Source organism: Danio rerio, chromosome 25 (assembly GCF_052040795.2).
Source record: "Danio rerio strain M-AB ecotype USA chromosome 25, GRCz13ab, whole genome shotgun sequence".
In the NCBI taxonomy this organism is placed as follows: domain Eukaryota; kingdom Metazoa; phylum Chordata; class Actinopteri; order Cypriniformes; family Danionidae; genus Danio; species Danio rerio.
Genome location: NC_141045.1, coordinates 12,566,697 through 12,587,500, shown reverse-complemented (window position 1 = coordinate 12,587,500; position 20,804 = coordinate 12,566,697). Strand labels below are relative to the sequence as shown.

At 37.3% G+C, this 20,804-nt stretch overlaps 1 protein-coding gene across 40 annotated transcripts in view; it reads right to left on the bottom strand.

Moving 5' to 3' along the window:
- Positions 1-20,804, bottom strand: part of agbl1 (AGBL carboxypeptidase 1) — a 395,384-nt gene that overhangs the window by 235,754 nt on the left and 138,826 nt on the right. For all 40 annotated transcript variants that reach the window (XM_087311870.1, XM_087311857.1, XM_087311865.1 and 37 more), the window contains 3 exons: positions 13,366-13,429; positions 11,428-11,574; positions 6,867-6,998 (listed from right to left, as the gene is read on the bottom strand). In XM_087311870.1, coding sequence (XP_087167996.1) covers positions 6,867-6,998; positions 11,428-11,574; positions 13,366-13,429 — 343 coding nt within the window. The remainder of the gene's footprint in view (positions 1-6,866; positions 6,999-11,427; positions 11,575-13,365; positions 13,430-20,804) is intronic.

Below are 20,804 nucleotides of genomic sequence, written 5' to 3'. Positions count from 1 at the left end.
CATATGGATGGCTTTCCCGTTGTTACCAGTTTATCCACCTAGATCGCCATATACGTTGGTGGATTTGAGACGCAGAGAAGAGTTAGTGAAGTTGAGTTCACAACAAAAAACGGTTCCAGAAAGTGGGTAAGGCAAAAACAATATCCAAAAAATAAAACAAACAAGTAAATAACAGGGTGAGAATGTGGTAAAATCTGAAAACATTGTAAAAAAAAACAGATTGCTTTTTAAAATTGTCAGTTATGTAAGGGAAGTAGGTGTGCGGGTCAATCTGTGCTTTTGAAAATACTATTGGTTGGGTTTACGGAAGTGGTTCAGTCAATCAGTCAGTCAAGCCTCCTTTCCACTGCACACGACAAACAACAGACCGGGAGCTGCGTGGAGTTCCGATCATCTCCGTATGTGGAAAAATTCGGATCAGAAATGAGCTGCGGATCCATTGAGATACTTGAACTCCTGCGACTAGAACGTATGCGACTGGCCGACCGGATGTAATGTATTCTAGTGTTGAGAAATGGGAATGTCGCGAGATGAGAAATAGTAGGTTTTTTTGGGTTTTTTTAAATCAGAAAAAGTCTAAATTAAAAAAATAAAATACAATTTCTGTAAATAAATGTAAGTAATAAAGTAATAAAAATATCATTTTTAAGGTTGAGTCCACATTCCCTCCAATATTTTTAGCGGTCTTTGAGTTTCTATATTCATTCATTAATTCAACCACTGTAAACGACCAGAGAATAAAAGCTCTTGCACTTGCACTCCATTATTTCAGACACTGCAAGAACAGCTCTCTCATAGTGCAAGTCAAAACTGAAAATTCTGTGCAACTGCCACAAGGGGGCGTATTCCGACAGTCGTGTCCAAATGTGTGCAGTGGAAAGATGGAAAGGTGGCTTTATTCATTCAGTCAGTCAACAGCGGCCTCTGGTGGATTTATGCAAGAACAGCGAATGGCACTTGCGAGAGAAATTTGAGATCTCAAAAAGCATACACAGCCACCTCAGGTGGATTCGTGTAAACAAAAATCGCAATAAAATGTAACTCCTGGAACGTATTTGGCGCACTCCAGTAATATATACAGAGGTATGTTTTCAGAATAAGCCTTGGTTGAATAAAAATTACCAAATAATTTATTGACCCTTAAGCCATCCTTGGTATATATGCCTTTTTCAGACAGATGAAGACAGTTGGAGTGGTTTTAAAGTTTAATCTATGCTGTATAATGGTGTTGGATAGTGGCGTTTATTTTGAAGCTTCTAAAAGTGCATGAATCCGTCGTAAAACTAACTCCACTTAACGCCACCAGATGATTAGACACATGTTTTAGGACTCAAATGCGTATCTACATCTAAAAATGCAATGGTTTTTAAAAAAGCACAACATAGAGCATGAATGTTTTAAAATATAGCCACTGTTCACCTCGGAGTCCTTCTTATTGGTCCACTGCTTTGGAACTGACTTTGTTTAGTGCCTAAGTTTAAAAATGTCAATTCTTTAATTTGACATGGAGTCTAAAAAATATGATTCTCATGCGCATGATGCCTTAAAAAACACAAAACAAGAGTGTAAGCCAGGCCCGGATTGGCTAATCGGGAGGACCGGGAGAATTCCCGGTGGGCCGGTCCGTTTTTTGGCCGCGAGGGCCGGTGTCCCTAGCTCCAGAATCTGTTGCTCTCAGCAGTCACACTCTTTAAATTAATTAATTTATTAACTTGACCACAGTCTTCTTATTCATTATTTTACCGCAGCTCTGCTCCTCTTATCTATTTTTTATCTATGTTGTGGTCGAGTGGTTAGCACGTTAGGTTACAACGCCACCGACCTGGGTTTGATCCTTGTTTGAGTAACTAATTTTTTTCATATTTATTGTTAAGACATATAATACTGTTAGGGTTGTTGAACATTTGAAGTTCTAAAGCAGCTGTTTCTCAAAAAAAAAGATGTGATAGTGTAATTAGAAACTGAATTGGAAATGACCTTATTTTAATATAGTCAGTCGTGAACTGAGGTGGGCCGGTCTGAGGCTTGAAACTCCAGGGCTGAAAAGGAGTCCCACTCCGGCCCTGGTGTAAGCCCTTATGAAGTGGATCAAGGTGTTTTTGGAAGAAATATTAACCCTTGTGTACTGTTCAAATTGACTCTCTTTTCATTATGTGCGTGGTTGTTTTTGACCTATTGACTGTTCTGGTTTTGCAATTAATAAAGGCCTTTTTAATGGAAGTCAATATAGCAAAAACAGCCACCAACATAACAAAAGGGTAGTAAATATGCCCAGAATGTATTGTTGAATTTTTGAAAATGTCAAAGCAAAATATGAGGCCAAATAAGATTTGTCACCAAAAGTCATTCCATTTGCTGAAACAACGAGAAAGTTGTGGCCACATTAAGCCTCAAAAACAGCCCAGAGGGAATGAAGACATCCCCAAGAGCACATAAGAGTTAAATAAATACATATTTTTTGTTATTATCATTTTTATTAATCAGTGCATCTTTATTTATAAAGCACTTTAAATCCAAAATGCCTAGTAAACCATAAAACAAACAAACAATAATGAAAATCTACAGGTATAAAAGGCCAAAGAGAGAAGATGAGTATTAAGATATTATTTTAAAACAGACAATGAAGAATGGAAAAACTCTTTAACTTCAATCACTGACTTCTAGTGGTGGCCGATTACATGTAATGCACGGCAATGTACACAATTAATGAAGCATGATTTAAGATGGGTAGACACACGTATGCAATATAGCAAGATTAATATACTGTACTGTGTAAAAGTATACAGTAACACAAAGCCAACTAGTTCTTGTTTGTTATTTTCGGTGGTGAACAAACAGTGTGGCAAGAGGTTCCTGCAAGATGCGTCTATTCCCAAAGCTTCCATTATAAATGTGTCTTACGTCATACATAATATGTTAGGATAGCCAGATAAAGGATTGTCAGGAGACAGGAAAACAATTAAACAACACTCTGACTGTGTTCATCTGGAAGAAAAAAAGTCATTTAGACCAAGGATGGTTTGAAGGTGTGCAAGCTATGGGATAATTTTCATTTTTGAGTGAACTATCCCTTTAAAACATCTCTGGCAGAGAATCAGCAAAGTGGTAGAAATACTTCTCAGGGATTCTGGTCCATATTCACATGACAGCATCACACAGTTGTCAACCAGCTGATCAATCTCAATGGGCACCCTTTCAAATGTTGTTTCAGTCATTATAACATGCCCATACTAAGACTGTCATCAAAACAACTTGATTAAATGACGTCCTATAACTGACACAAAAGGTTATGTTCCCAAAGATCAAGCAACCGACCGCAACATACTTTAACATGACAGCTATTGTTATTGTGTGCCGTTTGTGGGCTCTGAAGCACAAATTATTTATTATGTAGGGGAAACAAGCTACAATCGTTTATTATTAATAAAAAGCTCCATGGCGATAAAGCAGTGCTGCATTTGTACATTATTTATGTAATATTCCAGGTATGTTTTTGCAAATATGAATGACAACATAGAAGATTGGATTGTAGGACTGAAAAATTCAGCTCTGCCATCACAGAAATACATTGTTTTAAACGTATTAAACAGAAATGTACTTTTAAAACATAGTAATGTCTGATAATAGTATTGTTTTCACCTTGTGTGTGTGCATGTGCAGGCCCGTGCAGAGACTGTCCAAAGGGCATGTGCAGGATAAAGGGGAGGGGGGGGGGGAGTGAAAGCGCGCGTAATGAAGAGCAGTGTTATCGCGCGTGTACTGATCAGCTGTGTTGTCGCACGCCTACTGTCGTACTCAAGAGCGGAGTTGTCGCACGCCTACTGAAGGGCGGGACCGAAGGTGTGCCGCGTCGCGGGGGCACTTTTGATCATTTTGGAAGGGCACTTTCTATCCAAGACTAAAAAGGGCATGTGCACTGCACAGGTTGAGCCCTATGTGTGCACGTGCCTGTGCATGTGTGTACGTGTTTTTGTGACATATCAGGACATAAATGAGTAATAATAAGGTATGACACAGGTAATACAAAATTATGGTGAAATATGAGGACTTTGCTGATGTCACGCAGAATTGTTTTTTTAACCCAGGCTCATTCTGAAAATGTACTCCCATGTACATTTATGGAGAGCATCCCAGAAGGTACTTTTTTTTTGGGAGTTTTTGTTTTCGCAAATCCACCAGAAGCCGCTATGTAAGTTTTTCGAGATCAGAAATTTCTCTTGCGAGTGCAATTTGCACCTGCTCTTCTCGAGTAAATCCACCAGAGGTCAATGTCGACTGACTGACTGACTGACTGACTGACCGATCGACTAACCCACCCATTCCCCATCCCTAACACAACTAATAATATTTTCAAAAGCACTGATTGACCCTCCCACCGCCTTCCCTAAACCCAACTGATAGTGTGATCAAAAGCACTGATTGACCCACCCACCGCCAACCCCACCGTTGGAAAAAGAAAAGCCCCTAGCCTGATTTTAACCACGTTTTCAGATTTTACCACATTCTCCCATGTTATGTACTTGTTTATTTAATTTTTCAGCTTTTGATTTTATCTTACCTGCTTTCTGGAACTGGAACATGGCAAGCCACTGAACAAACTGGTAGCACTGGAAAAGTGGTCCATATGGAGGTAAGCCGTCAGCTGGTAAGCGCGAAAAGAAAGGCCGTCATACCGCCCCATAGAATTCTTTTTAATGACGAAATGCACCCATACGTAGATCTGGATACATAAATCGTGATGTCCAGAAATGTATAGAGGGCTACGTTTTCAGAATGAGTCTAGGATGAGTTTTTTGCATGAAGTAAAACTGTAGATAGTTTTTTGTGAGGGTTGAGTTTAGTGGTAGGGTGGGGTTAGGGCAAAAGAAAATACAGTTTGTACAGTACAAAAACAATGGAAACCTACTGTATGTACTGTGGCTACAATTCACAAAAAACAAACGTGTGTGTATACCGTTTTTTTGTATTCCTTACACTCTGGAGACATTTAGTCAAGTATAGCAATTGTAAAGTTTGACCTTGTGGGGACATTTTTTAAGTCCCCATGAAGAAAAATGACTCAAAGTATATGAAAATGGTAAAAAATATATATAATTTCACAAAGGTATAAAAATTATTTAGTATATAGGGAGTTTCACAAAGATGTAAAGCTATATGTGCTCATGTGTGTGGTCAAAAAAATGCAGTGTTCAACCCAGGCTCATTCTGAAAACTCAACCCTATATACATTTCTGGAGAGAGCAAAATTCACAAGCTATGTTTTTTTGCAGTTTTTGTTTTCACAATTCTACCAGAGGCCTCTGCGTATCCTTTTGAGAAATTTCTCTCGTGAGTGGCATTCATGCCTGCTCTTCTCGCGTAAATCCACTAGAGGCCACTGTCGACTGATTGACTGACTAACTGACTCACCAATCGACTGGTTCACCCTCCTCTTTCGTAAAAACCCAACTGATAGTGTTTTTAAAAAGCACCGATTGACCAGCGTCCACCCACTTCCCTAATCCCAACCGACAGTGTTTTCAAAAGCAATCCAGAAAAAGAAAAGCCCTTGCATTAGCCATCGCCTGATTTTTCCAATGTTTTCTGATTTTACCACTTTCTCATGCTGTTTTTTACTTGTTTATTTAATTTTTTTTGGCTTTTGTTTTCGTCTTACTTGCTTTCTGGAATCGTTCTAGGCCAGACTCGAACCCCATCGTCACGATCAACTCCTCTCTTTGTCTCAAGTCCACTGACATATGCCCCGTAGCATTCGTTTTAAAGACGAAGTGTTTAAAAGACGTTCCTCTGGCTACATAAACCATGATGTCCAGAAGCAGGGCTATGTTTTCCGAATGAGCCTATGTTGGCAGTGTTAGTCATCATAACAAACTAAATGTTTTACTTCTTCACCCAAACTTTTAAACAGGTATTTACTGTATTTATCTTTAAACTTGAAACCTATTGGAAATCTTTTTGGCTCAAAACTTCCGATCTAATTTACCTCCATAGATTATACATTTTTTTACATTAAAAACAGCGTATTATTGTCATGGTCACCAGCGATCCAGCCTGAGCAGATCGCTGAAATATACACTGATCGCTAACAGACTAAAAATACACCATTTCATGGACCACAAGATCCAGTCATGCACCACACACACTCACAGCAGTTCCTAATCCTGACTGATTGCATACACACAGCCGGAGGATTGTCAAGGACTGATTACATGAACTATTTAAGCAGCACAGACACACACACTGTTGCTGAGTCTTGTTTACTGTATTGGTGACACTACAACACGTTTCCTTTGTCTTGCTTTGCTGTGTTTTGAAACTCACCTTGTTTATGTTTATTTCTGTCTGCTGCCTGCCTTCTGACCATCTGCCTGTGTATTTGACTATGACTCTGGATTGCTCTGTTTGCCCCTGTGTTGACCATTGCTTACCTGACCTCTCTAATAAAGCTGCATTCGGATCCACACTTCCTTTGTCAGTGTCACATTCCATGACAATTATGCGGCTAGATGTTGCAAACAGATATTTTCTTTTTTTATTATTCACTTTTTTATGTATAGACATGAACATACTTGTTTGTAGAGCAAGTAGTTTGACCGTTTTCTGCATTTTATTATTTGTCCCATAGGCAACTGAATCAGAAGTTCTAAAACAATCGTAAAAACGAGCGTACTTCCGCACTGCAGAATAAGGTCAATAGTTTTATTTAGTTGAGGCAACTGAGGATCAAATGCTAAATTGACTGAAAACTCACAGCTGAGTAAGAAAAGTTCTTCAGGTTTTTTTTTTTTTTTCGTTTTTTTGACATTAGTTCATCTCATTTAAATCTTGAAGAACTTGTAGATTAGAAGATTTCAGATCTGACTCACCCGAAGAGCAGAACACTCTGAGGACCCAAAGGCAGGCCGCGGCTCTGCGTGCGTTTTCCACATTCTGCCGCAGCAAACCCAACACCACCAGAACAGCATCTGCCTTCTGCGCTTTCAGACCAATTTGGCGATCTGAGGGAAATAAGAAAATGATGTTCCTCTTTGACATTTATAAAGCACGCATTTGTAATGTCTCATCCTGACAGTGTTTTGCTCACTACGGGGATCGTGGAAAGCTTCATATTTGAGCTCTTGGCAGCTGCGATGAAACAGATTGCTTTGCTTTGGAGATCAAAACCACATTCTGGGATGTCTAATGGGAAAGTGAGGTATTAAAGGAACAACGTCACTTTCAAAATCCAACAGATTCATTTTAAATTAAAACGCAACAACAATGAATCCACCAATCAATCAGTGAATTTAACAACAACAACAAACATTGGAATTAACATACAAAAAAAAGGCAATTATATTTTTAAATTATGATTATACAGTTTGGTTGATATTACTATTTAAAAGTTTACTAGATACAAAAAGGGGAAACTTTGGTTTAAGAAGTGTCAGTTCTTACTATTAGAATTAGTGGCTTGTTACCTACCTATAATATATCTCTGATACCGACATGAGCAAGAACTCAAAGAAGCAGTGATTAATTGAACTGTGAGGAGGGAATGATACATAGAATGACCGAAAATCCACCTCGATTGAACAGATAATTGAATTGATTTGATATTTGTATCATATCTGTTTAACATTACCACAATAACAATTAAATAAGTGGGACATTAGGAGTTCACTGAGGGAAATATCAAAAGTCATAGTTGATTGTTTGTTAATAGTGAGAATTGTACCTTAAAATAAAGTGTGATCCAAAAAGGATAAGCTTTGTATAACAAAATAGAATACAATGGTTAGCTCTGTGTGTGTGTGTGTGTGTGTGTGTGTGTGTGTGTACATGTTTTTGTGACATATCAGGACTGAAACATCTGTATAATGACACAGATATGGCACAGGTATTACATAAAGGTGGTGAAATATGAGAACACAAGCTTATGAATCGCACAGAATAAGTGTTTTCAGAAAATGTACACAGTTTTCTATAAGGGTTGGGTTTAGGAGTAGGGTGGGGTTAAGGCAATAACAAATGCTGTTTGTACAGTATAAATAAAATAGAAACCTACTGTATGTAATGTCCTCACAATTCACAAAAACAAACGTGTGTGTATGGTTAAACCTAGGTTAACCCTAACCCAGTGTGATATCCAAACTCTAAAGCAGAGATGCCCAAAGTAGGGTCCGCGGGCTAAAGTTGGCCCATTGTAACCTTTGATATGGCCCACCATTCCATTTTAGAAGAGAGTGAGAATGATAGGGAGGGTTGGTGTGTTTTATTTCAGAACTAAAAAAAGCTAACTGAAATTAAATGTTGTATATAAATCAGATTTTTAAAAAATGGAAATACTGTCAGCAATATTGTGAGCAAATCACGGCAAAAACCAGTGTTACTCCATTATGTTACAAATGAGAATGTTTTTACTGTAGTAAGTTCATTATTAATATGTAAAAAACAATACTGTTTATTAAATCAGGAAATTATCCATGGCAACTATATTCACCCCTGGCCCACTACCCTCAATCAAATTTGGTTTCTGAGCCTTCATAAGGAAAAGTTTGGCCACCCCTGCTCTAAATCAGAATTTCCCCATGACCAATTTCTAATAAGTTCAACATAACATTTTAATGCCATTACAGCATTAAACATGGATTACAAAAAAAAACCCTTCATGTTAAAGAAACGGTTTACCCAAAAGTTAATCTCTAAGATTCCAGAATTTCTACTTTATAAGCACTAATAAGTGATTGATTCAAGGCAGGATGGATCCATGCTTACATGTTGTTGATGCCAAATTCTGACTCTACTATCCGAATGTCGCAGCAAAAATTGAGACTCATTAGACCAGGCAACGTTTTTCCAATCTTCTATTGTGCAGTTTTGGTAAGCTAAACTGCTGCTCACTGGATATTTTCTCTTTTTTGGACCAATCTCTGTAAACCTTAAAGATGGTTGTGCATCAGATAAGCCCATCTGGCACCAACAACCATGCCACGTTTAAAGTCACTTAAATCACCTTTCTTCACCCTTCTGATGCTCGGTTTGAATTGCAGCAGATCGTCTTGTCCATGTCTACATGCCCAAATGCATTGAGCTGCTGCCGTGTGATTGACTGAGTAGAAATTTGAAATTAACTAGCAGTTGGACAGGTGTACCTTATAAAGTGGCCGGTGAGTGTACATGAACTATTAGTGGATCTGTAAACCATTATGAACCACTTATAAATCCAATCGTATTATTAAAAACCCCAATCCATAAAAACACACTGGCTAAAGAGGGAAGCAAGATAAATCATTCAAATGACCCAACATCCCTTTGGCCTAGTGATTACAAACACTTAAAAAAAAAACAGCAAGATCGCACACAAAAATCCTGCTCTCACAACAGATGGAGTTTGTTTTTAGAAGTGTTTAGTCTAAACGGGATAGATGAAAAAACACTGCCTGCTGTTTTGACTCTGGGTTCATTAGGACAGGCTTCAAAGTGTGAGAGTGGAAAGCTGACAGACATTGGATCTCCAGCGAGGGTTTAAAACTCTCCTCCTTGAATGACATAACATCCAAACATTAAAATGTACTCATGACACTCAGACAGTGACCTGTGACCCTGCAGGACTGAGGGCTTTTTCCTGACCCCAGAGTGACCCTACGTTTGCTGTCTGCACCTTCTAGGCTGGATCTGACTTATGGGCTATTCACACACACACACACACACACACACACACACACTCACACACTCACACACGAGGCATGGCTATTTTGGGAGAGGTGCTATTTATAGTTATTCGGCAATGAATTCAGAAACACTGAGATGATTAAATTATAAATCATTGTGAACAGCATGAAGCATTTGGAATTGGAGAGGGGAATGTGGGTGTTATACTGTCTTTAAAATATTATTTCTGATGCCAGTTATATTATAGTTTTCTTTTAATTCAGCTAATTGGCAAAGAAATTTTTTTAATGGAGTTAAATAACCTAAATAAATAAATAAAAGCTATACCAAAATAATAACAGAGAAAAATCTAATGTAAAATAAAAATGCAGAAAATCATAATTTTATAATAAACCACAATGAACAAAATAAAGCCTGCACTCTCTGTAATTCTAAAATAAACCATCGTTGTATATATATATATATATATATATATATATATATATATATATATATATATATATATATATATATATATATATATATATATAAAATAAGAAAAATATATACAGGGTGATTCAAAAATAATACCACAACTTTGAAAATCGAGAACTCTGCAAAGAAGAAAAGGAGAGCTAAGCTCTTTCTGTCGTCAATTTAAGCAAGCTCTAAAGTTTGAAAAAACGTTGTTAAGTACTCTTCACATTGATTAATTACCCAAAGTTCCATCATGTTTCTTTGATTAAATACAGATTTTTAAAGTTGTTTTTGAATCAACCTGTATATAAATATTCATTCTTTCATTCCTTCATTTTCTTTTCGGCTTAGTCCTTTTATTAATCTAGGGTAGCCACAGCGGAATAAACCGACAACTTATCCGGCATATGTTTTATGCAGCAGATGCCCATCCAGCAGCAACCCATCACTGGGAAACATCTATACACTCCCATTCACACACATACACTACGGACAATTTAGTTTACCCAATTCACCAATAGCCCATGTCTTTGGACTTGTGGGGGAAACCGGAGCAGCCGGAGGAAACCCACGCCAACACGGGAAGAACATGCAAACTCTACACAGAAATGCCAACTGACTCAGTCAAGGCTTGAACCAGCGACCTTCCTGCTGTGAGGTGACCGAGCCGCCCTGTATATAAATATCTATAAATACATTACATTAAACATAAACATTTATAACAATAATATAAATATTTATTTAAAAATATAACATGAAAAAAAAAGAATATTCTCTAAATATTGTGCAATTAACTGAAATTAATGCTTACAAAAAATAATAAAAATAGTAAAGGCAACAAATAGTCATTTAAAAAGCACATACAATTACTAAAACCTAAAATTGAAATGAAAAAATGTGAATGCGTAAAAATAAAAATGCAATTTTAAATGTTTAAATAAAAGATAATATCTTTAAAATAAGGGAATGAACAACACAATTTCACTGCAATTTGTACCTTTTTGATTTAGTGGCTAATTTGTACAATCTCATTCGTACAATTTAGTATGATTTGCTTATCCCCCAATGACGGTTGGGTGTTGGGTGCCATGCCTCCTTTGTAAAATCATACATTTTGTGCAAAATTGTACGAATTAGCCACTAAACCGACAAAATGTAAAGTACTTACTCCTTGTGAGATCAGGCTGGAATTATACAAACCATTGCCACTAGTAAAAAACACCCATCATGATTATAAAACAAATAAATCATAAAAACAGTGTCAGTCATTTTTTGTCTCCACCCCTCCTCTCTAAACTCCTCCTCTCCATGACTCACCTCTATGGCCCACTTTGGCTAGCAGGTGCAGCAGTGGCAGTAGGATGGTATAGTTGGGTGTAAAGCTGCGCGCCGAATTCACCAGAGCCGTCAGCAAAGCCTCGCTCCCTCCTTTTGATATCATATGATGAATCCGTCTGTCTGTGCCTGAAGAAAACCACCGACATCATTTCACCGCAAAATGTCAAATTTAGTCTGATAATAATTTGCTACTGGCATTTTATCGCAAGATGATGTCTGGGTATATTTTCGACTTTTTTCCTGAACTTTAGTGATTAGAACTTTGTGCTGGAGGCTGGTGAATAAATTTGGCTAATTGCTTTGCTGTGAATTAATTTCAGATGACAGGATTAGGGTGGTAGGGCTCCACCTCTACAAGAAGTATTATTTGATAAGTTTGTTTGTGAATAATAGATGTGGATAAGGGTAAGTTATGAAAACAAATATGGCTGAAACTGTTATTTACAATTACATTGTGGGACTGAATGTGCATTGACGTCAGGTCTCCTTTTAACAGTAACTTCAGTGCTGCTATGAGTGCTTTAAAAGCTTTTATTTTAGAGATAATGACTTTCCATTAATACAGATTTTTTGATTGATGGAAAAAATGAGTGCATGAATGGTTGGAAAGAAATGACATATTGATGGACAGATTAAAATGACGGAGGGATGGATGGATGGATTGATGGATGGAAGAGACAGATGAATGGGTGGATGAAATGAAAGGGTGGGTGGGTGGATGGATGGATGGATGGACGGAGGGATAGATAGACGGCTGGAAGGAAGGAACGAAGGAAGGAAGGAAGGAAGGAAGGAAGGAAGGAAGGAATAAAGAGACAGATGGATGGATGGATGGATGGATGGATAAGACAGATGGATAGGTGAAAATATGGGTGGATGCAAGCATGGAAGGGATGGATGGATGGATGGATGGATGAGACAGATGAATGGGTGGATGGATTGAAAGGATAGGTGGATGGGTGGATGGATAGAAGGAAGGAAGGAAGAAAGGAAGAGACAGATGGATGGATGGATGGATGGATGGATAGGACAGATGGATAGGTGAAAGTATGGGTTGATGCAAGCATGGAAGAGATGGATGAATGGATGCATAGATGGATAAATGGGTGGATGGATGGATGGATGGATGGATGGATGGATGGATAAAAGGGTGGACAGACAGACTGACAAACGGATGGATGGATGGATGGATGGAAAGAACAAAAGAATAGGTGGATGCATGGAAAAGATGGATGAATGGAAAGGATGGATGAATATGTGGATGTATGTAAAAGGACGAACGGACAGCCAGACGAATGAATTGATGTATGGGTAAATGGATGGATGGACAATTTAATAAAATGATGGATGGATGGATGGATGGATGGATGGATGGATGGATGGATGGATGGATGGATGGATGGATGGATGGAAAGCACGAATGGACGGATGGATGGATGAGATGGATGTATGGGTAACTGGATGGATGGATGGATGGATGATGGATACAAATGATGTATGTATGTATGTGTGTATGTATGTATGGAAATGGACACATGGATTGACTACTGTAAATCACTGGATACAAGCAAATCAAGTATGGATGAATGTATGGATGTAAAGGATGCATGGATAGATGGATATTAACATGGAAAACTGATGAATAGACAAGCTTATTAAAAGTTAGCCATTAAGACAAAATTTAACACAAGGACATCATTTAATTTCAGTGCCCACATTTAAAGAACCCTAATATATGACATTTATTTTTATGAAGCTGTTTTTTTTTTTATTTACATTCTTTTTTAGACACACAAAGTGATTCCTTTCTCACGGTTGAAGAAACTAAAAAATGTCAGCACACTTGCAAATCAATGCAGAGATGCGACAGAAAAAAAAACAAACCAACAGGCTGGCTCTAAGAAAAGGGTATCTCACCTGCCGACAGCAGCTCATCCAAGACATTGAGGATGTTTAGCATGCTCTCCATGTCTCCAGCATTCTGGAAAAAGAACAACAACAACAATAAAAGATTTCTTAAGCTGAATCAAGCCTCAGTATAAACACCTATAGCCTAGACACACAGTTTGGCTCAATGACCAGGAACAATCTAAACAACTCCTATAAAAGTATTCACACATGACATCACTATTGTTATATACGAAGTGTTGAGTGTCTCCTGGCTGGCACAGCGAAATCTTCTAGCGTTATGTGGGGGGTTTTCAGAACACTATGGGACTCGAACCAGGCAGGGACCTGGAGCCCCCCTGGTTAAAAGCAGCAGCAGTTGACGGGTTAGCGGTCGGGGGCCGTAATCCTCAGAGAAGGAACTCCACAGCTGGGGATTCAAGCTTCGGCTCTCATTACAGGGCAAAATTGACAGAGAACGAAAGAGAGAGAGAGAGAGAGAGAGAGAGAGAGAGAGAGAATAGCACATTGTCCTACCCCGCTGGCCTTTCTTTCTGACAGTAGCCATTGAATACTATTAGCCAACTGCACTGCAAAGAGATCCGTCCTGTCAGGGAGTCGTCACTCTTATCCTCATTAGTGAACGGACAATAGAGACCAGCATTAGCCGGGCAGGCATACTTTAGATGTCAATGGGGCTCGTTTTTGCGGGTATGGAGATGTATTGTTTGGAACTTTATTAATAGAGACATTCTGGAGGGTTATTTTAATATTATACTTGTATTATGCTTGATTCTGATTGGTCAAAGTTTTAAGGTGGGCAATTATATTCAGGGAACCCTACAGCTAAGGTAGTTCAGAACACGTTTTGAAAATGCATTGAAGTGCTATACTAGTGTTCCAAAGGAAGTTATTTCAAAGGTCTTTACAGACTGAAAGTCTTTTTCTGCAGGTTGATAAATGAAAAGGCTTTTAAAGGGGTAGTTCACAAAAAATTGAAACCGACCGCATTTACTTACCCTCGTTGGTACACATCAACATCCATAGCAGGGGAAAAATATTGGTCCCACTTTATATTAAGTGTCCTTAACTACTATGTACTTGCATCAAAAAAATAAATACAATGTACTTACTGTGTTTATGATGTATTTGAGGACACTTGTGGTGCTTTTGAGTTGGGATAGAGGTTGGGTTATGAACAGGTTTGGTGGTATGGGTAGGTTTAAGGGTGGGTTAAGGTGTAAGGGATGGTCAACAATGTATTTACAAATGTAATTACAAAAGTTAATTACAGATGAAATTACATATTAATTCCTGTGTAAGTACATATTAGTTAAGGCCACTTAATATAAAGTGGGACCAAAATATTCCTATGGAAGTCAATGAGTTCAAAAAAAAAAGAAAGAAAGAAACTCAAATAGGTTTTGAACAAGTAGGGAATTTTCTTTTTTATTGGGTGAACTATCCCTTTTAATCTCGGATATACGTTAGATAATTTGACAGTTGCAATAATTGCTAATAAATTTACATTAACATTTAAGTCAATGGTCTCAGCGAACAGCATTGCTCAAAATATCTTCGCTTGTGTTCAAAAGAAGAAAAAAAAACTCAAATAGGTATCGACCAAGTGAAGAATTTAAATTTTGGGGTGAACAATCCCTTTAAATCTTGGGTATACTCCGGCCACTTTAATAGGTACAGCTAGAGCAGGGTTCCCATTAGAACTGCCTTAATCCTTCGTGGCATAGATTCAACAAGGTACTCAAAAATTCCTTAGAGATTTTGGTGCATATTGACATGACAGCATCACATCAGCATCTCAACAGGCAAATCTCCCGTTACACCACATCCCAAAGGTGCTCTATTGGATTGAGATATGGTGAATGTGGAGGCCACTTGAGTACAGTGAACTCATTGTCAGGTTCAAGAAAACAGTCTGAGATGATTCGTATTTTATGACATGATGCGACATCCTGCTTGAAGTAGCCATCAAAATATGGGTACACTGTGGTTATAATGGGGTAGATATGGTCAGCAACAATACTCAGGTAGGCTGTGGCATTGACATGATGCTCAATTTATACTAATGGGTGCCAAGAAAATATCCCCCCACACCATTACACCACCACCGCCAGCCTGAACCACTGATATAAAGCAGGATGGATCCCTGCTTTCATGTTGTTGATTATGAATTCTGACGCTACCATCCAAATGTCGCAGCAGAATTCGAGACTCATCAGACCAGGCAACATTTTTCCAATCTTTCAATTCACCTTTATTTGTATAGCGCTTTTACAGTGTAGATTGTGTCAAAGCAGCTTCACATAAAAGATCGTAGTAAATTGAAACAGTGTCAGTTCAATTTTCAGAGTTTCAGTTTAGTTCAGTTTAGCTCAGTTCAGTGTGGTTCAATAATCATTACTGAGAGTCCAAACACTGAAGAGCAAATTCATCGATACGTAGCTCTACAGATCCTGAATCATGCAAGCTAGTGGCGATAGCAACAAGAGGAAAAAAACTTCTTCACCAATTGGTGAAAGTGAAGAAAAAACCTCAAATGAAACCAGACCCAGTTGGGCACGACCATTTCCATTTCTCTGCTGGCCAAACAACTTGTGCTGAGCTGCAGTCTCAGCGGCGGAGGCTGGAAGCTGAACCTCAGCGAAGACTCGTCTGTCCCTGGAGCATCACAGGAATCAGTCTCATGCTCTCCACTCCTCCATGACCACCACAGCAGCTGCTCAGGATATGGAAACCTTGGGATTATCTCGTCGCTGGTCTTGGATCAAATCAGTGACGCTGCATAGTCTGAGGTCCTCGGGACGAGTATCCCCAGGTGGAAAAAGAGAATAAAGACAATAAATAGCATAGCTGCTGTTCACAGTGTATATAAACGAGATGCAAAAACCTGTGTGGAGCACATTCATGTATCATACAGCTAAGTGATGCACTGAGTGTAAGCTTTACTAAAAAGATAGGTCTTTAATCTAGTTTTGAATTGGGAGAGTGTGTCTGAGCCTCGAACATTATCAGGAAGGCTATTCCAGAGTTTAGGAGCCATAAATGAGAAGGCTCGACCTCCTTTACTCAACTTTGCTATTCTAGGTACTACCAGAAGCCCTAAGTTTTGAAATCCTAAAGGGTTGGATTGTATCCCGGGTTGGATTGTAGCGAGACAGAAGGTTGGTTAGATAAACAGGAGCTAGATTATTTAAGCTTTATAGGTAAGAAGCAATAGAAAAAAAAATGAGGTGATTTGATCATATTTTCTAGATTTTTTTAGATTTTCTATATTGTCTGGTAATCTTCTATTGTCAAATTTCAGTAACCTGTGCAAATTGTAGCCTCAGTTTCCTGTTCTTAGCTTACAGGAGTGGCACCAGGTGTGGTTTTCTGCTGCTGCTGTAGCCCATCTGCCTCAATGTTGAATGTGTTGTGAGTTCAGAGATGCTCTTCTGCAGACCTCGGTTGTAACGAGTGGTTATTTGAGTTACTGTCGCCTTTCTATCAGCTTGAGCCAGTCTGGCCATTCTCCTCTGCGCTCTGGCATCAACAAGGCCTCTGCACCCACAGAAAAGCCGCTCACTGGAAATATTCTCATTTCGAACTATTTTCTGTAAACCTTAGAGATATTTGTGCGTGAAAATCCCAGCCCATCTGGCACCGACAAACATGCCACGTTCAGTCATTTAAATCCCCTTTCTTCTCTATTCTGATGCTCGGTTTGAACTGCAGCAGATCGTCTTGACCATGTCTACATGCCTAAATGCATTGATCTGCTGTCATGTGATCGGCTTATAAGAAAGTTGAGTTAACGAGCAGTTGGACACATGTAACTAATAAAGTGGCCGGTGAGTATGAAGTAAATAACTTGACAGTTGCAATAATTGCCCAAAAGTTTACATTAACACATAAATGAAACCATTGATGGCTTAAAAATTCAAAGTAATCCCTTTGGTAATCTATCATTGTTTTCTTTTAGTATATAAAAGTCTTCCAAAGAGAGTATTAATATTATACATAATGATTTTTGGGTGAATTGTTACTTGCTTTATGATTTTGACTTTTTAGGGGTCTTTTTAATAGAAAACACGTTTATGCCAAATCATTAAATCAATGTTTTTATGCAGTATATAACTGAAATCTCTAATGAAATATCAAATGTCACTGATAAAGAACAAATTAATTAATTACAAAGACATTTCAGCCCCCCCAAAATTTTATTTCGGGGACCTTTTTTGTCACATTGTGGCATTTTCGCTTCATAACCCCCCATTAATTCCTGCCCCAAAGGTGACCGCTTTTAATGAAGAAACTACAATTCACTGAGGATGAACTTTTGCAAGAGTAGAAAAATAGCGTGAGCTCTTTCTTGGAAATCGATGGCCCTGTCACCGCCGTCTGGGATAATTCCACACAAGCATGTTAATTACTCAACATTAATGAGCAGGACTAGCATACAGAGCCAGCTGGCACGTCATTACAACATTATTGGCCCAACAATCTTTTAACAGAATAACCCAGCGATATATGAAATTATGAATCATTACATCTATTTTGGTCTGGCATCACCTACTGTATGCCAGACTACAATCAAAAAGCGTATCCCACCTGTCAACTGGGAGTGTGTGTGCTGATGTACTCAGGAACTGCTTAAATGTGGAATATATTTTTTTCGAATTTAACTTTTAACACTAAATTTCCTGTTTAAGCGGAGAGCTAGCTTTGTTAGCTTTTTATTTTTGTGTGTCCAAACAATTGTGTATAGAGCAAGATATGTATTAAAGGGATATTGAAGATAGAATGTTGGAATCCAGCAGCCATTGACATCCATAGTAGCAAACCAGTTTACAACATTCTTCAAAATATCTTCTTTTGTGTTCAACAGAGAAAAGGAACAGGTATGGAGGAAGAGGAAGGTGGAGTAAAAGATGAACGTTCCTTATTATGCAGGCTACCTTTTAGACTTGTATATTCAGACACATATGCTTGAAATATACATATACTTGACATATGCATCAATATATAGTTGTATATGTAAAGTATACTACTTCTATAAGTGAATATTCATTCACTTTCTTTTCTGCTTTGTCCTTTTATTTAATCAGGGGTCACAGCAGTGGAATGAACCGCCTATAAGTAAATATTAACTTCTAAAAATAAATATTTATCAGATAACATTGATAACACTATACGCAAAACTTTATGTATTGCAGGTTTTCTAAAATGATTCATTTTACTATTTAAATGTAATATTATTTCATGCACTTATTTGTATACTGTTTTAGCACAAAAAATGACTGGATTAAAATTCTTATATCAGTTTTTACATATTAGAGTCAAATGTTTTTATAGAGACCATTTTTGGAATTTTTTATCACTCAATATTCAGTAAATGCTGCAAACAGACAATTTCTTTTGAACAAGTAAATAAATATTTTAGTTTTTTTTTTTGTAAAAAACCCAAACAAAAAAAAAAAACTTAACATCTATATAATAAAGTAACTTAAAGTATGTATGTACATATACTTTTGTAAAAACCTTCGGAATGCATTTATGATTAAAGTTGAGTTTTATTCTGATCAATAAATGTGAAAAAACTATTTTAAAAAATCCTAAAATATGTATTGTAATTTAAATATATGGACACAAAAACTTCAAAGTGTATTTTGCATATATATATGTGTGTGTGTGTGTGTGTGTGTGTGTGTGTGTGTACAGTTGAAGCTATATTCAGTTGTCGTTCTTTCGAAAGTATGTCTGATAGTTTATTTTTTTCTGGCGAAAGTCTTATTTCTTTTAGTTCGGCTAGAATAAAAGCAGTTTTTTTTTTTATGAAATAAAACTTTAATTAAATAAATTAATTTATTAATTTATTAATCAAATGAAATAAATTAAATAAAATGTAAATAAATAAATAAATAAGGGCTGCACGGCGGCGCAGTGGATAGCATGTTCCCCTCACAGCAAGAAGGTCGCTGGTTCCAGCCTCGGCTGGGTCAGTTGGCATTTCTGTGTGGAGTTTTTGCATGTTCTCCCCGTGTTCACGTGGGTTTCCTTTGGGTGCTCCGGTTTCCCCCACAAGTCCAAAGACACACGGTACAGGTGAATTGGGTACGCTAAATTGTCTGTATGTGTATGAGTGTGAGTGAGTGTGTATAGATGTTTGCCAGTGATAAGTTGCAGCTGGAAGGGCATCCACTGCATAAAACATATTCTGGATAAGTTGGCGGTTCATTCCGCTGTGGCGACCCCTGATTAATAAAGCAACTAAGCTGAAAAGAAAATGACTGAATGAATTAATACATAAAATTAAATTATTTTAAATTAAATTAAATTAAATTAAATTAAATTAAATTAAATTAAATTAAATTAAATTAATTTAAATTAAATTAAAAACTGACAAAACTGACAGGTTTTCTTGCTTCAAAAGTTATTCTGACACGTGTTCAAATAATTTTTTAGACACAAAAGGCAAGACCTGTTGTTTCTCAGTGTGGTGTTAAAAGCACTATAAAAAACTCAGAAAGGAAAAAGCAGGGTAAGAATATAAAACCGCCTCAATATGGCACCCCGAGCGTCTGTGTCAGTCTCAATTTGAATTAGCGGGAATCCCATTTCAGGCACCAACAGCTTCATGTCAAGGACAGTGAATTTGTACCATATTTGCTCCGTTTGATGCTGGTCATGGCTAGAGGAAGGGACACGCTGACTGTGCCTAATCGTGAGCGTATTACTAGCCACCCTTGTCAGTTCACGTTCTTATAAAGAAGTCAAATCATCCATATGACCTCATTTGCGATCAGAAATAAGTAAAAGTGTCTAATATTAATATAACAAATAACATATTAAATGTGTCTCTATTACAATGATACAGAACTATTTAAGATCTGTGTCAATTCATTTTCTTTATCAAACACTTTATTGAATGTTTTAAAATAATTACCGTTTAAATTATACATGTTTTTTTCTTCTGAAGAGATTAACTACATTTATCTTATCAAATTATATTTTTGAGTCTCTACACTTTTAGGTAACAAGACTAAATAACTAAAGGAATGGTTTATCATATTGTTATATTGTTAATTTATTATATTGGTGTTGTTTTATCAAATCTGTTGTGCGTAAACAAATAATAACTCTGTTACTGTAATTCAGCAATGTTTAAACTGCACAGTCATTTCTCTTTTAGATACGTTTAGATAAGAGTTATTTTTCAGTTGATGTAATTTGAAACAGAGCTTGTGATAAATCCCAATCTCTCAGCATTTTCAAACTAATTTCAGACCTTTAAAATATATAATTACTATGGCAAATATAACATGTTTAGTTCTTAAAATACACACTGATTCCTATTGAGATTGCAATAATAATACATTTTTAAAACATAAGCAGATTTTTATTTACACTTGATACACAGCGTTTAAAATGTTTTACTCCATTCTTCTTCCAGCTAAACAGCCACTTAC